The 21,245-nt window shown below is 37.5% G+C and overlaps 1 protein-coding gene across 2 annotated transcripts in view; it reads right to left on the bottom strand.

The window, feature by feature from the left end:
• GLRA3 (glycine receptor alpha 3) overlaps positions 1 to 20,789 on the bottom strand; it is a 134,150-nt gene extending 113,361 nt beyond the window's left edge. For both annotated transcript variants that reach the window (XM_059695290.1, XM_059695291.1), the window contains exon 1: positions 20,508 to 20,789. In XM_059695290.1, coding sequence (XP_059551273.1) covers positions 20,508 to 20,578 — 71 coding nt within the window. In that variant the 5' untranslated portion in view covers positions 20,579 to 20,789. The remainder of the gene's footprint in view (positions 1 to 20,507) is intronic.
• Between the last annotated feature and the right edge of the window lie 456 nt (positions 20,790 to 21,245).

Genomic DNA, 21,245 nt, shown 5'->3' with positions numbered 1-21,245 from the left:
GTTGTGCACTGATCACTAGGGGGCAGACATTTGGCTGGTCTACCAGTTGCTATGATGTGCACTGACCACCAGGGGGAAGACTCTCCGATGAGTAGGTTAGCTTGCTGCTGGGGTCTGGTCAATCGGGTCTGAGTGAGGTGGGCCAGACACATATCCTGGAGCCCTCCTGCAGTCCCTCCCTGGCTGGCCAACCACCCACATACCTCCCCAGCCCCAATTGTGCACCAATGGGGTCCCTCAGCCTGGCCTTCACCCTCTCACAATCTGGGGATGTAGGAGAGCTGGTTTTGGCCCAATCCCCACAGGCCAGGCCAAGGGACCCCACTGGTGCACGAATTCATGCATTGGGCCCTCTAGTTTAATATCATTGTCAGTATCTATTTACCTCTGCTAAATGAACCTTAAAATTGAGAGAAAATTATGTAGCTGGGAAACATAATGTGAGAAAAGTCTTGGCACCTGGGGCCACAAATCTCCATGCACCCACTTTTATAAGGTAATTTGCACAGAGGGAAGGGTGCCCTGTAGGGAATAAGTCAGTGTCCTGACTCCTGAGGCAGAGAAGGTCCAGGCTATGATGGAGAAAGGACAGTTTTACCATATAGGGTTACAATTCCTTGTAGGAGAAAAAAAACAGTTATTATTTGAAAATTTTTGTAGGAATACCAGCAATTGATATTTCTAGTCTTGGTTTGAAAAATAACACACAGAATGGAATAGGTGAGCATTCTTCCCACTTTTTATTTATTTTTTATTTATTCCTTTAGCCTCTTTAGGGGAACTAAAGAGAAAGAAACTGGGATATCTGGAGATAGGTGAAGTTTTGAGCACTTCTCAGGAAAACATACTGCCTTGGAAAAGGAACCACTGTCGGCCCTGAAGGCATGTGTGGTGAAGCAGGCTTCCATTTGGCTGTGTAATAGTAATTATTTTAAAAGGAGGCCAAAGTAGAGGATTATAAAAGGGCTATTCTAGAATATCTCCAGAGACTCAGAGAAATAACTAAGAAGTAAAAATCCTCGGGGTACTAGGATTTTATTTTTGCCACTGTGAGCAACACAACTCTTGCCTGTGAAATATGATTATCATTTTATAAAGTGATCTCATTTCTACCTTAGTTTGATGGGATGTAGTGTAAACCCTGAGATGGTTGGGTTGTTTTTTGTTTTGTTTTTTCCTTTTTGTAATGCAAGTGCCTGACTTAAGCTTTGATTGCTGAGGCATCCATTTCAAAGAAGCCACTTCAAACATTGCCTGGGATAAACACATTGCCAGCCACACAGCTAGAGAAGAGATTCCTTTGTTTTAGAGGCCTTACTTGATCTCATAACTGACCATTTGGGCTACTTGTTTGTTTTCTCTTCCCCGCGCTTTAAAATCCTCCTCTTACATTTTAAATTCACCAAGAAATAGTGAACCCGCCAAACCCTAGGCCCTCATCCTCAACCTTGATAAAAGCAGAACCCCAGACACTTCTCTCTCTATTTATCTCCCTCTCTCTATCTGTGACCTCTATGTGATCCCAGGTGTAATTTTCCCATCTTGTAAGTACTAAAACCATACTTTTTCAAAGTTTCCTGATGATTATGGTTGAAGGGCATCTTGCAATAACAGTAAGAACCAAAAGTGCTGGTCCAGTTGTAACATTGTTTTCAGGAAGGGAAGCCTTCTGTGGGAAGCCCCCTGGGGCCTAGGTGCATGCCCTCCAGGCATTTCTAGCTGAGAGCTTTACTATGAATAGACTGAGACCTGCACAAAACCTGATAACCAACAATAAAAATGAAAATTGCTTCTTGATCTCTCAGGAACAGGGCCTGTATACATGATATAATTTAATAGTCATAATAATCTTGCTAGTTAGATATAGTTACATATGCATTACAGAAGAAGCTAAGGAATAGAGGTTTTTTTTGCCAGGCCATTCAGATACTAAATGTATAATAAACCTATATTTTAAATGGAATTAAACTTTCCACTGAAAACAACTAGACAAGATTGAAAAAAAAAATCTGTGCTTTGGAGAGCTGACAATAGTGAAAAATCACGTGGCTAAAAACCAAAGGGAGCCCTAACCGGTGTGGCTCAGTGGATAGAGCGTCGGCCTGCGGACTGGAGGGTCCCAGGTTTGATTCCAGTCAAAGGCATGTACCTTGGTTGTGGGCACATCCCCAGTGGGGGGTGTGCAGGAGGCAGCTGATCGGTGGTTCTCTCTCATCAGTTTTTCTAACTCTCTATCCCTCTCCCTTCCTCTCTGTAAAAAATCAATATATTAAAAAAATAATAATAACAACAAAGGGAAAAAAATCACAGAAGTAAGCCAAGTATTTAGATTTGCATTTCCCTTAGAGGTGATAATAAGCTTCATAATAGCTGAATGGTTAACAATCTGTGCACAAATTTGAAAGCATTATGGATTTAAGGAGATAAAAATTGTAATCGAGAACTCACCAAAGAGTCGATACCTCTAAGTTGATTTGAGGTCACATATAATTACAATTTCTGAGTAAGAATGAATCAGAAATGTAGAAGCATTAGGAGAAAGCTAAGCATAGCTTGGAATCATCTCAGTTTTTGAAACTAGAATAAAATAATAACAGATTGCTAGCAACCTAGTGCTCCAATAAAAGCAAACATAAATCAAAGTTATTACTACGCAAACCTATTCCTTCACCATTCTTTTCTAACTTGGATAATGGCAACTCAATCTTTCCATTTCTCAGGATTGCAATCTTTGATAACCTTGGACTCCTCTCTCCATTTCACATATATCCATCTGGTTGGCCCTGCCTTCCAATTTCTATCCATAATCCAAACCACAGCTTATCATGTCCTCTTCAGCTTCTCTGGCACAACCTACCACTAGCTGTGGCAGGAGAGCAAGAAGCTAAGAAAATTCCTGGTGAAAATTCCTGGAATGAAGAAACTGAGACAAGAAAATTAAACAAGGCCAAACAGTTTGGGCAGCTTGCAGCTGGCCTGTGAATTCCAAAACCTTATTTCCCCCCACCAAGGACACTTGAAAACTAATGGTTTATGCCTCTCCTCCCTAACCAGAGAATTCACAGCTTAAATCACCCTGGCCTGGGAAAAATGAGAACAAAGGCCCAATGAATGCCATTTGTGCCAGCTAAACCCACGGGCAAATATCACGTGTGGGATGTTAGGGCAGGAAAGGGGGAAGAGGGAAAGAGGGGTACTTTATCTCACCCACTAAACAGAGAAGCCAGCCACCTTAGGCCTTGCCAAACAAGATGACCAAATGTACGTACAAACATTCTGAGATAAGCCACAACAATGTAGAAGGGGACTTGGAAACCTAGTCTGCTATCCAAGATATCTGGCAGGAAAGCTTTGAAACCTACAGGGAGAAGGGTATAAAACCCCTTGAACCTCCACTGGCAGGTATGTTAAAACTAGCTGAGTTGCCAGCTTCTGCTTTATGCCAAGTGTATTCCTTTTTATAAAATATATTTTTATTGATTTCAGAGAGGAAGGAAGAGGGAGAGAGAGATAAAATCATCAATGATGAGAGAGAATCATTGATCGGCTGCCTCCTGCACACACACCCCACTGGAGATCAGGCCCACAACCCAGTCATGTGCCCTGACTGGGAATCAAACCATGACCTCCTGTTCATAGATTGTCGCTCAACCACTGAGCCACACCAAGTGAATTCTTAATAAATTTGCTTGCTTTGCTTCAACACTGCTGTCTGTCACTCATCTGAAATCTTTCTTGTGGGATTAACAAGGGTCTAGGAGGGGACAGGCCTCCTCCGGCTTGGTGCTGTCCAGTAACATAGCCATTGCCTTTGCCTGGAATGCTCATTGGTCCGCTTTTCATCTAATTAACTTCAACTTACCTTTGTGATCTAGGTTTGAGCATAATTTCTTCAGGAAGCCATAGCTATTCTCTCTGAGTTTATAAAATATTTCTCAAGTTTGTGTATCTCATTTGTAGTACTTGTTACAATGCAACTGCCATTTTTAATAGAATTAATCAATGTTTATATCCTTCTTTGTAGGAACTACTATTTAGGCAAAAACCATAACTGTTTCAATGGCCCCAGAAGTAATCTGGAGCATCCAGAGTAACTATTGAATAAGTATTTTTGAAATGAATTAACTAAATGTGATGATGAAGAGGTCAAACATCAGAACATGACCCTCTAAGGATATCAATAATCATGCTTAGAGTATATGTTTAACACTAGAGAGAATCCTGTCTTTCTCTCCTTCTTTCCTTCTATCTAAGATGGAAGGATGTTAATAACTTATCAGGACAGATCATAGAACAAATATTTAGAAATAGAAAAAAAGCCAAGATATAAAAATCTGAGAGTGTGACTTACATCATCAAAGTCATAGACGTCAGAAAATATCATTTAATGGCGGAACTGGAGACTTGTAAAATGGACTGTCGTAGGTGTCTTTTTAACTGATATTGCAGTGATGTTTACAATCAGTGCTTACATAAATTAGTGCTTATAAGAGGTGTCTACGCTCAGTGCTTGCTAGGTGTCAGTGATAAATTACATATTGTTTGTGTGTTTGTAAATGAAGGGTTAATATAAGGTTATAGATGGGGGATGGGTGGAAAAAGGAGGTCTCCATCCTATATAATAAAAGGCTAATATGCGAATTGTCCCCTTGAGAGTTAGACGGGGAGTTCGCTATGAAGTGCACTGACCACAAGGGGGTGGCGTGGGACATGGCAGGCGACCAGCAGCAGCGGCGGGGCACTGAGGGAACGAGGGAAGGAGAAGGCGGGGAACCTGATCAGCCCTGATTGCCAGCCAGGCCTACGGACCCTACCCGTACACAAATTTTGTGCACCAGGCCTCTAGTTCAATAATAAAAATAGATAACAAAGCATTATCTAGTGTACCCCTGAGGTTTCTTAACCCTAATTTTTATACAATACTTTTTTTTTATCTACAAAATATTTTTTATCATAAAATCACTAATTTTTCCTAAATACTTTCAAAATGCTATGCTCAAAATTCATGGTAATTGTTATAACTTCTATAAAAACTTTTATTAACTTCTGTAGGGAGTGGCTCTAGGGTCATGCCTCAGACTGATCTGTGGCAGGACCACAAACAAGTCCCAGCTTGGAGGGCAGAGCTCTCCTAGCATAATCAAACTTAACTTATAGCCCTCCCTAGTTCCTTCCTAGGTAGCTAATGGGCTGTGGGAGGTGCAGCAAGTGCTGCCAAAACAAGGTGAAACTCACAAGAACATTGTAAACATGTTGACCACTATCCTTGTTTTGCTTTGTGTGCTCTGACTGTAAAATAAAGACTCAGCTTGCAGGCCAGGGCACTGTCTCTCCATCAGAGAAGCAGCGTTCCACCAAGCCCCATCTGTATTCTCTGGTCTGTCTTCTTTAATCCTTCACTGCCCCTCCTCAGGCTCACTGAACTTGCCCGTGCTGGATGCGGCACAAACTTCTATGCAGACTGCCTATTCTCATGGGTAGGCAGTTCATAGTTTTGGCAACAACCTATTTCAACTAAAAGAACTAAAGGGCTATAACAGAGCTAATTAACTCACTGATTTGTAGCTTCTTAATGACATTTCTTTTAAAGAAAACTAATGAAGTATTTCAGATACATTGAAAATTGCTTACAATAGACTTAATAGTTCCAATTGTGTATTGAGTGCACAAGATAATTAAGTGGAAGTGATCATGGTACAGTGGTTGAGGCTTCAGATGGACAGCCAGGAGGCTTACATTTTGTCACGAACTAGTTGTTTCACCTTGGGAAAGTCATAAATCATTTTGCCAATATAAAAATTGAGATTTAAAGTGGCACCCATTTGTCACAGGTAGATTTAGTAAACCAAATGACAATCTATACATATGTTTTGAAACATGCCAAGCTCTAAAGCCAGTACTGGGATTTTGCTTTTGATACCATCACTCATGATCAGGTGTATCTTTAAGTGAAAAAAAGAGAAATTCACTCAAGCTAATTTATGTAGACGGGCCCAGGGCAGTTATAGTAGTAGCTCATAAAACCCAAGTGTAGAAAAAATAGACAAGCATCAAGAAAGACTAAGCATCATAGAAGAAAAAAAAAATCTGATTGACTTGTGCCAGGTTATGGATTCAACTAGTGGTTGAAACCACTTTAGCAAGAGAGGTTGAAAGTCACATTTCAAATGTGTGATTTTAGGGGCCAGACTTGCTCACTGCTTATTCTTCCCTTAAATAACTTCTATTCAGGACATTCAGTCTCTCAGAGCTCAACTCCTGCATCATATTTAAAGCAAAATCACCTCATATATCCTTAAAGTATGCACAAAGCTTGTTTTAAAAACACTTCTTTTAATCCAATATATGTGCATTGTACAAAAGAAATAATAAAAATACAGTAAAATTAAGGGGGAAAGCACCTTAATCCACCACTCAGAGATACAGAAATCATCCTTCCCCTTGTGGTTTTAACTGTTATAGGTATTTACAAACAAACAAACAAACAAACAAAAAACACTACAGCAGAAGTGGTACTCCTTTATTCTGAACTCTCTACTTCCTATTTTCAATGAATTGTGCTGGCATTAATGCCTGCTAATGAAATGCATCTGTATAAATCTCCAGATCAATAAGACTCAGGATATAAAAGCATGATATTTTAAAGCACCAATCTCTGGAGTCTCAACCTGAAAAGAGATGGACACAGAATATTAAAATGGAGACCTGGTAAGCTTTTTTTTCCTAAATAATATTAAACCTGCAGAGCACTGACTCATTCAGATTATGGTAGATATTCCCATTGGTGTGACTACAAGTGTTTATGTAAATATTTATGTTTCTGGTTTACATTTATTCAAGACAGTTTAAACCTTTTTCTTCCTGTGGCACAGGAAGCTCCACATTTGACTCATCATTACATTCCTTAAAGGAGGGAGAAATGGAGCAGAACAAAGGCAGGAATCAAACAATAAAGAAAAAAAAGAGTTTATAATTGGAAGTGGTAAGACAATATAGCAATGAGTATGGTGTTACTCAGTTTCCCCCTACAGTAAGTGATAATTAGACTCTACAGTAAGGTTTTTATTGGACTACATATTTTTTTAAAAAAATTAAGAGACAGAAGAGGTCAGCAAAATGTATTCCCTGTTATTAACATTATGCTTAAAGCTACTATTCAACTGAGGTTACTCACTCTGACTCTTCTCCCCTCTTCTCCCTCTGCCCCACCTCCGTTTCCTTCTCTCCTCAGTCCTCTTCCACCTCCCTTCTTTGTATATGCCTAAACTACTTGGGAGAAAATGTTTACAGTTTCACAGTAAACAAAAGGATTCTAAAATCTCTGGATTATAGAAGTTATTTCCTATGGCAGAAAGAGGATATATTTTCCTTTAATTGTGCATAACAAAATCCCTAGAAACAATGCTTTGTAGGAAAAGCCATTTTCAAGACGTAAAGAAAAGGGTTCAAGGTGAGAGTACAAGATGTGTGCCAACGCTGCCAAAATTGGTGCTCGTAGTTGAGAACAAAGAGTAACGTTTTGAAACTGGGTCCTATTTCTATACTCTTTGATAAAAGTATTAATAAAACATTCTTACTGTGATTCTAAGAGAATAGATCACATTTCAGCTTTTATGATCATTTTATTTTCTCCTTTACAATAGCCTAATTGCAGTGTTTGGAAAAATAAGCAGTTGGTTCGAATTAGGTGATGTGGGTTCTACCTCTGGCTTTGCTACCTAAATTAGTGCAGTCTGAATAAAGATCAAGTCTCTAGCCCTATCAGTGGTCGGCAAACTCATTAGTCAACAGAGCCAAATATCAACAGTACTTCTTCAAAATAGACTCGCCCAGGCCGAAAACCGACTTCTGCGCATGGGCCACGAAGTTTCAATCGCACTGTACGTGTGTGCCTTCACGTGGTATTTTGTGGAAGAGCCACACTCAAGGGGCCAAAGGGCCGCATGTGGCTCTCGAGCTGCAGTTTGCCGACCAGGGCCCTAACTGGTTTGGCTCAGTGGATAGAGCATTGGCCTGAGGACTGTAGGATCTCGAGTTCAATTCTATTCAAGGGCACATGCCCAGGTTTCAGGCTCAATCCCCAGTAGGGGGCATGCAGGAGGCAGCCAATCAATGATTCTCTTTCATCATTGATGTTTCTATCTCTCTCTCCCTCTCCTTTCCTCTCTGAAATCAATAAAAATATGTATTTTTTTTAAAAAAAATCAGATCTTTAGGCTTCATTCTCCTCCCAGGCAGAGTGATGGGGCATCTGCTGCAGTGGGGCCTGGACTGAATTACCTAAGGGACTAGAAGCACAGCCCCTCCAAAGGCTTTTCTGTGCTTTGTAACTGTTGAGTCAGACTAAACCTGTCTGCTTCATTGTTATCTTTATCCCAAATGATGACCTTGCTTTCTTCTTCAAAGAGAAAATTGAGCTTTCAATTGCAATTCTGAAATCACTACTCCCATGTCTATAGCTTGCTATATACTGCATCTACTCTAACCTCCTTCCCAGAGAAACACTGAGCACACTCTTTTTGTTTAAAAAGCTACTGTTCAACTACTGCTCTTTAAATCTTATCAGTAATTTTGCCCTTTCTCTTCTGTACCTCTCTGGTCTCTTCCTAAGCATTTCCTAATTCACTGACTTCTTTCCTCCAGGCTGTAAACAAGCTTAAACCCTCTCCCCTTTTAAAAACAAAACTCAACAAATAAGAACTGCCTATTTCAACTCTGTCCATCATTACTTCCCCTTCTAGTACTAGTAGCTTCTTGAAAAAAAGGAACCTATATTTTCTCTTTTATTTTACCTCACCATTCAATGTTATGCTAACATATTTGTACATATATTTTTATAGCAAAAATGCACTGGAGAAGACTTCTGATAATCTTCCATAATTCTTTTTGTTTTTATGGCATTTGACATTACTGATCATTCTTTCATTTCTAAACTTTACTTTTAGGTTCTGTGACATACTCTGTGTTCCCCTTTTTCTCTTACCATACCGCCTCTCTATTTTTTTCCAGTACCTCTTATTCTTCCCATCCCTTAGCGGTCGATGTTCTTAAAACTGTGCTTTTTCAAACCTGAATATGCTTAGGGTTTGATAAAATGAAGATTCGGATTCAGGAAGTCTGTGGTGGAATTCGGAGTCTATATTTCTTTTTTTTAAATTTTTATTGAATTTATTGAGCATTTCTCATAACCTCCCAGGTGATGGTTATTTCCTGGTTCAGGGGCCACATTTTGAGTATCAATACCCTTGAAGTGGGGGAAGGACTTTTGTCATCTGCAGACCACAGTGATTATAGGTGTGCTGTGTTATTCTTAGCTCAGCCAGCAGTGAGTTGGGGCCTGGGACAGCTAGAGTCAGGCTTGGTGGCTCTGTGACTCACCAGGCAAATTGGTGCCAGTTTAAATCTCCATTTTTATATAGGCAAAATGATTTATGACTTTCCCCTCCAGCCCCTCCTTGAGTGGAGTCCAGAGTAGGCTGGAAGCCTGAGTTGCCCCCAGCGACACAGGCCCCCAGCCACTCCTTGAGCGGAATCCAAGGCCAGCGGGAAGCTTGGCTTCCTCCATCACCAGAAGCAACCCAAGCCTCCTGCTTGCTCCAGCTCTGTGGCCTCTGCCATCTTCAGTCGTCTTCAGTATTTGCTCAGTGCCTGTGTATGCAAATTAACCACCATCTTTGTTGGGTTAATTTGCATAGTCGCTCTGATTGGCTGGTGGGTGTAGTGGAGTAGCAGAGTGATGGTTAATTTGCATGTTTCTCCTTTATTAGTGTAGATTTGTAGGAAGGGGAGAGGGAGGAGGACTTCATAATCTTTTTTAAGATCATTACAAAGAAACAACCTAAAGTAGAAAGATTTCTAATAGTTTTACCCATATAATCCTCTGTTAACTCTATTGTTCCCAATAAATAAGACAAGAGGCAAGTTAAAGATACAGGCAGTTCATTCATTCTTAATAGGCAGTGGGATATGCTATACAAAGTTGGGTCCCTTCATGTTTTAATAGACTAGAGGTACGTCTGTTCTTAAAAAAAGAAAGATTTAAGAACTGGTGGAAAATGTCATCAATGCATTTTAGGGTGTTTTATTATTTAATAAAAAATAATTTATAGAAATATATTGTTCATAAGTTTGGGAAAGTCAACATTTGATTACAGTAGGTCCTCAGGTTACGTTGGAGATCCATTTCTACCGCACAATGTAACGTGATTTTCGCCGCAAGTCAGAATCCACCTACATAAGCACCTACGTCACTCACATGGATCACATACACAGCAGTAATGAAGTGAAATGGTAAAAATAATTTTAAAAAAAGATAGCAATTCCTGACCTTTACTTGTGTTAAATAAATAATAAAAAGCATAAAGCACATATGTACATATGTTGAAATGATGGTACTTTTTTTTTAATAAATAAATGAGAGATGGCGATGTAACCACAAAACGATGTATGTCGAGTCCCATGTAACCCGTGAACTGCCTATACATATGCCATTCTTCTTTCCCTTGTCAGAAATGCAATAGTTTCTTTATAAAACTATGAAAAGTCATGTCTTCTTTTCTTGGGTTTTTGTTTTATTAAATATATCAATACTTAAGTTCCAGTCCTCAAATTTTCAATACACAGAAAAACACACATTTAATTTATAGAAATGAACAAAAATATGTATATTGACATTAGCAGAACAAGTGAATATAAAGGAGCTCATTTGAATATTTTCTTCCCTTCATATCAACTAATGACAATGAACCATTTTGTTTCTAAAGAGGAACCTATTATTTTCATAAACATTGGCTGATTTTTTTTCTAACACCCTACAATAGTCATATACATTTTTCCTAGGCAGTTAGACCCAAAACAACATAAATCATGATTTATTAGAAAAAAGACAAAAAGGGGGGTCCCATGGTAGAAATGTCGCTGTGAAATCTTCCGTAGCCCCCATTTCACATGGAAACTGGCCTGTTCCTCTACTAACAATGTTTTTCCTGCCTGAAATGCTCTTCCCTCTCTTCTGCCCACTCCAATTCCCTCAACTATTTAAGGTCTGTTTAAATTTCCTTCTTATAAAGAGTATATACTCCTTTCCATTACTAAAAATGTTTCTTTTCTCAATATTTGTAATTGTTATTATTTTGGGTAGTTATTCATGACTACATTTTTTAAAATTGCCAGCAAAAAAGGAAAATTATTCAACCACCCTTCATTGAGTCTCTTGTGCCTAAAACATAAATATATGTAAATAAACAAAATAAAAGACAAAAATAAATATTCAGTGATATTCAGTGGTTCTCAGTTTAGCTAGAGAATTGAACATGTGTCAGTCATTATGATCCCAGAACTGTGATAGGTGCAATAATAGAAATTCATATACTGTATTATGCTTTAAGAATGTGCATTATTTATTTAATTATTATTAGGATGGTCATTTGATTATGCCTTCTTTCCAGTGATCTTATAAAAAGTAGGTAATTAAAATTATGTATTGATTTAAAGATATAGCTTTATATGTGCATATAAATATTTGATATATACATTTAATAGTTATTTACACACTGCCTGGAATGTAGTCATTTTTATAGAGAAATTCAGGTAGAATGCCATAGGCATTCTGAAACTGGACCACTCAAGCTTCATACATGGAGCAACTACATGGAAAAGGTTATCAGCTCAAATCATGCTCAAATAAACACACTTTCCACAAGCAGAATGATAATTTTAAGTTGAGATTAAAACATTAAAAAATAATAATAATAAAATATACAAATACAAATATTTGGGGATATATATATATATGAATTTCACTTTGGACAGGAGAAAATAGAATAATGTTTTAGTTTTGATTTGATGAAAATTGTTTGCTAAATATTTTCTACTTGAGGTAAAGAAGTCCTTATTGTTGGAACATTTTTTTCTTTTTTTAGAGAGAGTGGAAGAGAGAAGGAGAGACAGAGAGAGAAACATTGATGTCACATCTATTGGTTGCCTCCTGCACGTGCTTGATCAGGGCCAGGGATGGAGCCTACAACCTAGGTGTGTGCCTTTGACCAGAGTCGAATCTCGGGCCTTTAGTCTGTAGGATGATGCTCTATCCACTGAGCCAAACAGGCTAGTGTTGTTGAAACATTTTTAAAGTTTATGGGATGACTGCATGTTAGAGATATTTTTGAGAGATTTTCATATATAGGTAGGATGTTGGAAAGACCAGTTACTTCTAATGCCATCCCAATCATCCTATGTTGTTATTGGTTGTATAATGGTATCAGAAATATCCCAGGGCTAGCAAAAATTCCCAATTGTTTATGGCAAATGTTTGTATGCACTCATAGAAAATTCTTCATCATTTGCATTGAAAGTTATTCTATTCAATAAATTATTTCCAGACAGTGTTAATAATGTTTAGATTTTATGCTATTTCTATTTGTACCACTGATGTTACTACTGTGCATTAAGTTGTCTGAGAGGTGCTACTAATACCTCCTCTTAAAAGTATTTCAAGTATGGAAATTCTAAAAGAAATTCAGGAATTCACCATGACTGAGCTCCTTCTCCTTCTTCTCCTTCTCCTTTTCCTTCTCCTCCTCCTCCTCCTCCTCCTCCTCCTCCTCCTCCTCCTCCTCCTTCTCCTTCTTCTTCTTCTTCTTCTTTTACCACTGTTTTCTCTTCTGACATATAAGGATTTCAAACTCTGTTTTCTTTAAATATGTGTGGTTGTCATGCAATTGGTAGAATGGCTTCATTCTGTGTAGCTGAACAACCATTCACACACTTTCTGTTTGTGGCTAAGCAGTGCCTTTGTTCTGGAACCAGTTCTCTGAAGATCACTCACTTGTCTCTCCTCTTGATCCATCCTCCCAAGCAAAGCAAAGCTACAACTATACCATTTTCCTATAGAGAAAGACGAACAACCTACATTTCCACATAGACATTCACCTACATATGAATTTATTTTCAATAAGTATGGTTAATCCAAGTAAAAAGATCATCACATGGACAAAGATAAGAGATAGTTTGGGTGGGAAAATCAAGGGGGAACCACTATATATGCTTCATGAAGTAAGGAAAAGGAAAAGATGTATGTCCTCCAAAATAATTCCCTAGAAATCTCATAGGAACATGTAAGTGAATAAAATAAATTATTTATGAGTGTGGACTAATTTATGAGATTCGTTGAAATCAGAGCATTGGAGGGGTTTATAGAAAAGTGTTAGAAAGATATATGATATTGGAAAAGAGTGGGTCCTTGGGATTAAAAGGATGAAACTGATAAATCTGTGACTTTGTCATTTTTTTTTTTATCAATCTCAACTCCACAGTTCAGCTCAGGGCTCTCAGTACTTCTTCTCTGTGCCCTGCTCTAAATGTTCTACTTCCATTACATATAAAGATTTCCTCTGTTCTTTTTTCTTTGCACAAACATGATCACCTTCATAACACTGTGATTGTTAAATCTACAGGTCAAACATTATTTCTGCATTCCTAGCTGATAGCAAGATGTCAAGATCTGTTGCTAGCTTCTCAAACTCAAATCACTCCAGACTAAGTTCAGCATCCTTTTTTCTTCAAAACAACCCAAATTCTCTGATGGTGTTGAAAAAGATCATATTTTATACATGAAACTAAAAAATTTTTGTATAGCAAAAATACATCAACAAAACAATAAGACAACCTACTGAATGGAAGAAGACATGCACCAATCATGTATCTGATAAGGGGATGATCTCCAAAATATGTAAATTCATACAACTCAACATCAACAATTTAACAATCCAATTAAAAATTGGGCAATGGACCTGAATAAACACTTCTCCAAAGAGGATATACAGATGGCCAAAAGACATATGAAAAGATGCTCAATGTTACTAATCATCAGAGAAAAACAAATTAAAACCACAATGAGATATCACCTCAAACTGTCAGAATGCCTATCATCAATAAATCAAACTACAAGTGTCAGCGAGGATGTGGAAAAAGGGAACCCTGTGCACTGTTGGTGGGAAAGAAGATTGGTGCAGCCACTATGGAAAAGAGTATGGAGTTTCCTAAAAAAATTAAAAATGGAACGGCCTTCTGACCCAGTGAGTCCACTTCTGGGTATATATCTGAAGAAACTCAAAACACTAATTTGAAAGAATAATTGCACCTCCACGTTCATTGCAGCATTATATAAAACTAGAGGCCCAGTGCATGAATTCGTGCATGTGTGGGGTCTAGCTGGCCCGTCCTGGGCTGGTGGGGCAGAGTGGACATGGGAGGTTGGCTGGCAGGCCACGCCCTCGATTGGAGTGAGAGGGGGGTGATTGGGGGTGGGGCCAGCCAGGGGGAGGAGCCGCAGGCGGTTGGCCAGCTGGCCCCACCCCTGATGGAGCTCATTGGCCACAGTGAGCATCATAGCCACCAGTCATTTCAGTCATTCTGGTGTTCTGGTCACTGGGTTTTTATATATATAGATAGCTGCATATAATCAACTAATCAACGTAAGTGACCATCAATAGATGAGTAGATAAATACATATATGGTACACAATGGAATACTACTTGGCCACAAAAGACCTAGCAGCTTTTATGCCAAGTGAAATAAGTCAAACAGAGAAAGACAAATACCATATGATTTCACTTATATGTGGAATCTAAAGACCAAAACAAACATACAAAATTAAAACAGACTCATAGGTACAGAGAACAAGCTAACAGTTGCCAGGGGGAGGGGATTGGGAGGCTGGATGAAAAAGGTGAAAGGATTAAGAAATACAAATTGGTAGTTCCAGAATTGTCACTGAGGTATAGATTACAGCATAGGGAATGTAGTCAACAATATAATACTATGTATGGGCACTGGAAATATGGTGAAGAGCACTTTGTGAAGTATATGTTTCCTGACCACTGTGCTGTACACCTGAAACTAATACAAAATAATATTGACTATAAACTATGATGAAAAAATTAAGAAAAAAACATAAAAATTAGTTGATCCAATAATTCTTCTAAAAGGTCATGAAGGCCATCTTTGGGTAGTCCACAACTATTTTGTTTTAATTGTTTTTTTCAAAATTGTTATAAAATAAGATCTATGTAATAGAGTTAAAGGAAAGGGGGAAAATAGACATGATAAAAGATCATATTGTGACAAAAGCTTCAAACATGGTCTCCAAATTATAAAACAAGAAGGTTATTCTTTCTTCTTATAGTTTTGTCATTATTATTTGTTTAAATAGTTCTTACTATTACTAATTATTATTAGCTAGCTTATGGTTAATTGCAATTTTGAGGTAAATTGTACCTCTGAAAGAGAAGTTTATAGAAATATTTTGAGCTAATATACAAGATCTTTCCCATAATAACAAATATCCTGTTAAATTATATGCTTCTAAATTTTACACATATTACATTGTGAAAGCAAGTGGTAACTTTTCCATATTTCTGCAGGTTTATTATTGTATCCAGCTCAACAGTTGTTGCCATTAAAATATGATTTTAAACTATAAATTGGAATTCCCTCAATTGAATTTGACCATCACCATTCCCTAAGCATACTATAAGCCTATATCATTCCTTTGCATATAAGATTTTCTTTATATCTTATTTCTGCTTGTGGAGCAAGCATCTTAGAAGATCCAGCACAAGTACCAAGCCTTCTGGGTAGCTTCCCAATCTACACTCCCTAAACATTGCTGTGTTTTTCTTTTGTTACTTGGCCTTTTGTATTTTCTTCCCTACTAGTTTCATGTCAGGAAAGATAGTTTCTCAGTCATTCCTAGGCAAATTGTACCCATTGCTTAATATTACCTATGATGCACATATTTGTTCATTGAGTTGCCTCAGTACATAGTTGTGTGTTCAAGGGAAAGAAAAAGTATGTACAAGAGGAAATATTTTATAAGCTGTTTTCTGAATCTGCAGGGCAAACTGCTTGAGGCATTGACTAGAAAACTGGGCCACCATCCTTCTATATTTGGGAAAATGTCTCACCAGAGACACAAAGAGAAAAAGTATATATTATGTATAGCATAATATTAAAAACCTATATAGAATCCTGATACTGTAATGTTTATTCCTTGAAGTATATTTTTATTTAATATCTTACATAAGAAAATAGAGCCAGCACTAAAAGGGGTTTCTTCATCCTCTAAAACATACCACATGCAAAAACAAGAAATTTTGTGCCAAAAATGTTTTTCTTAAATTTTGAAGTAAACCAAGAAAACATCTTATTTGTGATTATCATGAAATTTGACATTCACACATTCAGCTTTTGATAAAATGTACCATAATTTATTTATCTGGCAGGTCTATGTTGGTATCAGATAGTAAAAATGAAAAACAAAATTGTATGTGGTGAAAATAGTTAATTTTTGGCAGTTCCTTATTTTTGAAATTTGTTCCTCAAGCTCTTCATAATCTCACTTATCTACATTTAAAAGAAAGCCGAACACTGGTGTCTTGTTCTTTATTTTATTAATATGGAAACTAGAACCCAAAAGCCAAAGAATTGTGCCAAAATTAAGCAATACCTGAGCAAAGTGTGAAACTTTTAAAAATTTCACTAATAAGGTATTCAAATTTCTTATGTCTGTTTACATAATTTTCTCACTTATTTTTAAAAATATGTTTCAATTCATTTCAGAGAGAGGAAGGGAGAGGGAGAGAGAGATAGAAACATTAATGATGAGAGAGAATCATCAATTGGCTGTCTCCTGCATACCCCTACTGGGGATCGAGTCCGAAACTTGGGCATGTGCCCTGACTGGAAATTGAACCATGACCTCCTGATTCATGGGTCAACACTCAACTACTGAGCCACACCAACCAGGCTTCTTACTTATTTTTATTACAAGAACTATCATTTTAAATAATTCCCCTTTAAAATTATATTTCTTATACCAGACTTGTTCTGGTAATAAATACTTCTAGTTGTATTATAGTAGAAAATATTTTTGTTCTGATGCTTTGCCTTAATAAAACTTATTTACTAAAAAGTAGAAATTATGCCAAGATAAAAATAACTAAAATATCATTTATGGGCTCACAATAATAATCTAAGAAAATGCTAAAATTTTTAAAATAATATTGCACTGATCACATTTTGTAGTAGTAATGGCAACAAAAACTCTCAAACATTGCTGGCAGGAGTATAAATAGGTGCAACTACTTTGGAAAACTTGCAGTATCAACTCAAGCTAAAACCAAGCAGTATATATACTAAACTACCCCTGAACCAACAATTTTTGCTCTAGAGAAAGACTTAGGCCCAACCCATACAGTCCCCAAAATGAATGTATTCACAAAAAGATATCTTCAAGGATGTTCATCGCAGCATTAGCCAAAACCTAAAAAATACTTAAGTATTCCATAATAAAACAACAAGTAAATTGTGATGTCTTCATATAGTGGAATACCATATAGAAATGAGAATAAACAAGCTATTGCTATATGGAAAATCACATAAACACAATGCTCATAAAAATAAAGCAGACACAAATGAGTATTTATATAAAATTCAAAAGCAGGGAAAACATATTCATTGTTGAAAAAGTCAAGGTGGTGATTATCTTTTGGCAAAACAGTTCCTGGGAAAGAATACTGTGGTGGCAGAGAGCAGGGTGGGGACTTTTGTTACACTGGCAATGCTACATCTTGATCATAGTCTCTTTACATGAGTGTGTTACTTTTGTGAACCTTCATACAGAACTTGTCATTTGTATACTTTTCTGCATGTATGTTGTATCTCAATTAAAAAATTAAAAATCTTTTACAACCTATGAAAAAAAGTTTGTAATCATAAATTATCCTATATAATAAAAGGCTAATATGCCAAAATACCAAATGTTAGAACAACTGAACAACCAGTCACTATGATGTGTGCTGACCACCAGGGGGTGTGTATGGAACATGGTGGGCATTGGCCGAAGTGGGATGGTGGAGCAGGTGAGTGGGGACACCAGACCAAGGCAGGCACTGGTTGCTTTCATCGGGGCGAGCCTCTGATAGTTACTGAAAATTCTTTGCTCCCGCACACCGCAGTCCCATCTGCCTCTCACACCCACTGCCAGCGCCTGCCCTGCTCGTACCCTCAGCCAACACCAGAGCCGAAGCTTGCACCCACTGCCCATGCCCGGCACCAGTCCCGATCACTCAGTGCCATCAGTGGGTGTGAATGGTGGCTGTAGGCCCTGTTCACCCCTGAGGGCTTCTCCACCTCCTCCTGTTCCTGAGGGGAGATTGGGGTAGCAGCCTCTGCTCACACCTGCTGCTGGTGCCAACCTGAATCGCTCTGTGCTGTCAGCGTGTTTGAGCGGGGCCAGTGCCATCAGTGCATGGGAGTGGTGACACTGGGAGCAGGGCTGCCTGCAGACAGCGAGGGGGAGGGGCGGGGGAGGGCGTTGGGAGGGGCCAGGTAGAGGCATGGCCCAGAGTTCCTTTCAATGTGCAAGAATTCATGCACTGGGCCCCTAGGATAATTATAAATATTGATGGTTTCTAGATATTTTTGCCTCCAAATCACCCTGAAAAGTATATTTTTAAATTTAAAAGATATCTTTGTGAATTAACACTAAATACTTTTGTTACTTTTTTGAGTTTACATGTTTTTTTGCTCAGTATATCACAAATAGACTTAGTGAACAAAGAATAGTTTCCATAAACACATTTATTTTATAAAATATTTTCAGTAGAGGGAGCTTCACTTTCTTTATTTTAGAAAAATGTTCATTCAAGGGCCATCACTGAAAATAAAAAATACTTAACATTTTGTATTATTAAAGTTCTTCATAGAATGCTGAAGGTAAATGAATAAAAAAGTGCTACTCTCATTCAAGACTAGTCTAAGATAGAGGGGAAACTTATTCAATTTATAAAAGGAGAAAAAAAAACTTGATGAAGAATACACATATCAATTAAACTTCTATATTGGGTATGTCTTTTTCAAGAAATTACATTTTTGGAGTATTCATAAAAACATTTTTAACTAAAAGTATTTAATATTAATGAAGATAAGTTCTTATAGTCATGATTATGAGTTTGAAATACAATTTTTGTATATTCCAATAAAATGACAAAAATCAGAGATTCTAGTGATGAAGACTACATAACTAAGAATGTATTATAACAAAACAAAAAAAGGATATATTATAACAAATATGGTGAATTGCCATTATACAAATCTGACCACACTGACCAAAATATTTTAGTTACTGCATTAAGCTTCCTAAATCTGAATATCTATTAACTAAGCTATTATGATTTCTCTTATAACATTAATTCCTTTCCATGAAATGTCCATAAATGTAAAAAAGCTCTATACTCTTTGCTTTGATCACTACATACAAAATTTGTGACAATTAGAAAGTTTAAAAATTTACTAAGTCTTATTAAAATATTTTCACTGAAAATATTCTGGTTGGCAGTGGTTCAACCCCTTAAGAAAAAGTCAATAATTTCATAATATAATAACCTCCACAACTGGCCCCTATTATTATAGGCTTACAAAATAATATAACTTTCTGTAAGGTAGCTTTTATGAAATACATTATGTTTTTCTAAGGTGTCCAAAGGTGAAATTTTGATGTGGAAACTCAGAAAAGGATATTTACTACTTCAATAGAAATCAGCATACACAAAACTTATTCTAATTATTTTATTTCAATCTCTTGTAAAGCTTGTGAGCCATAAGATGGAAATTATAATAAAATGAAATTTATATTGATGGTTCAAAAATCTATATGAGCAATACATTGCTTATACATTTTTCATTTAAGAATAGTGGTTAAATTATCTGATCTTTTGCCTAGTCTCATTTCCTTTTAAAATTAATTTAAAAGAAAAAATGAGGCATACAAATAGACTGGACATAAGAAAATGATATGTCATAGAGCAATATCATTGTTCTATGGGTGTTTTTTTTTATTATAGCACTTTCTCCAAAAAGATTACTCTTGACATGTAACATATCTAATGATTTATTTATATATTACCTGAACTAAGCTCATTAGAAATAGCACTTCTTCATTTAGTTTTTATTCATTTACCTTAATCTCTGGATATATCAACAATGTTCATATTTTTTTTCTGATTAATAAACGTTTATGTTCTAATTGTTTTCCTTTTAAAAAGTTAGTCATGTTCCATTTCTAACTAGTAAATGTTTTTAACTCCCCAAAAGAGAGTAACCCACAACTTATAATTTACTTAGAAAAAGACTCTCTAATAGCAATTTGAGAAGGAAAAGCTTGGCTTTGGAAATAACTTTTCCAGGGTAATCTCAGTTGCCTCTAATATAAGACGACAGTTACTGAAATGCATTATTTTCATAAAATAGAGCAAAGTTACATGTTTTCAGAGGTCTCAGTAGATAGAATGCTAGGCACTTTAGACATAAAATAATACGATATAAGGGGTGCTCTCAACAAGTCAATTTCTAATTGCATTCTTGGTCTCATCAATAACAGGTGGTTGCATTCTAGTACACAGGCTTTTTAAATAAGTTCTCCGACCGTTAAATACAAATAGACTCACCTGAGTAACAGTGCTGCTTCCCAGAAATAAAATCCCGAAACTAATGTCCGAAAGTGTCTCACGTGGGCCATGATACGGAGAGATATTCACGATCCTGAAATTAGTCTTATCCAATGCATGGGGGAACAAGAAAGCCTGGAATGAAAATAAGCAATCTAACTCCGTGTAGTGGTGGAGACAAACGCTTGGAAAGCTTCAGCACCATAGACAGCTCCGCGCGGTCGGCGGAGGCCCTGTCTGCCTTTCAAACCTTTGAAATTCGCATACTACCCTTCTCTGAGCACTGAGCAGAGGGGCATTCACGGGGTTACAAATGTGCAGGTGATTTACACAGTGAACGCGGAATAATGGGTGAGATGAAATGTATGAAGTGCCTAGGTTCTGGGCAACAGTTCACTGGAGCTCTAGCGGCAAAAGAAAGAACGCTTGTCCTTTCCTGACTCAGACCCACGTTTGAAGAAAGAACAGCAGCCACAGCCGGAATGAAAATGCTTCTTCACCTGCTCCAAGCGCCGCCGGCCCAAATCCCACTCTCCACCTTTGGGTAAGACCCCAAACCGCTAGCGCGGCAAAGGGAAGCGGGGCGGGGCCAGACGACACTGTCTGGCCCGCAAATCACAACCGCACAGCGGGACAGAGTGACAGGCCACTCACGATGGTAGGCGGTGCTTAGCACTTCACCCTTTTTTTAAAAAAAAGCAGCGAGTAACTGATGCAGAGCCTAGAGGGCGACTGGAG

Source organism: Myotis daubentonii, chromosome 5 (genome assembly GCF_963259705.1).
Source record: "Myotis daubentonii chromosome 5, mMyoDau2.1, whole genome shotgun sequence".
Classification (NCBI taxonomy): Eukaryota; Metazoa; Chordata; class Mammalia; order Chiroptera; family Vespertilionidae; genus Myotis; species Myotis daubentonii.
This window is presented reverse-complemented; position numbering and strand designations above follow the sequence as displayed.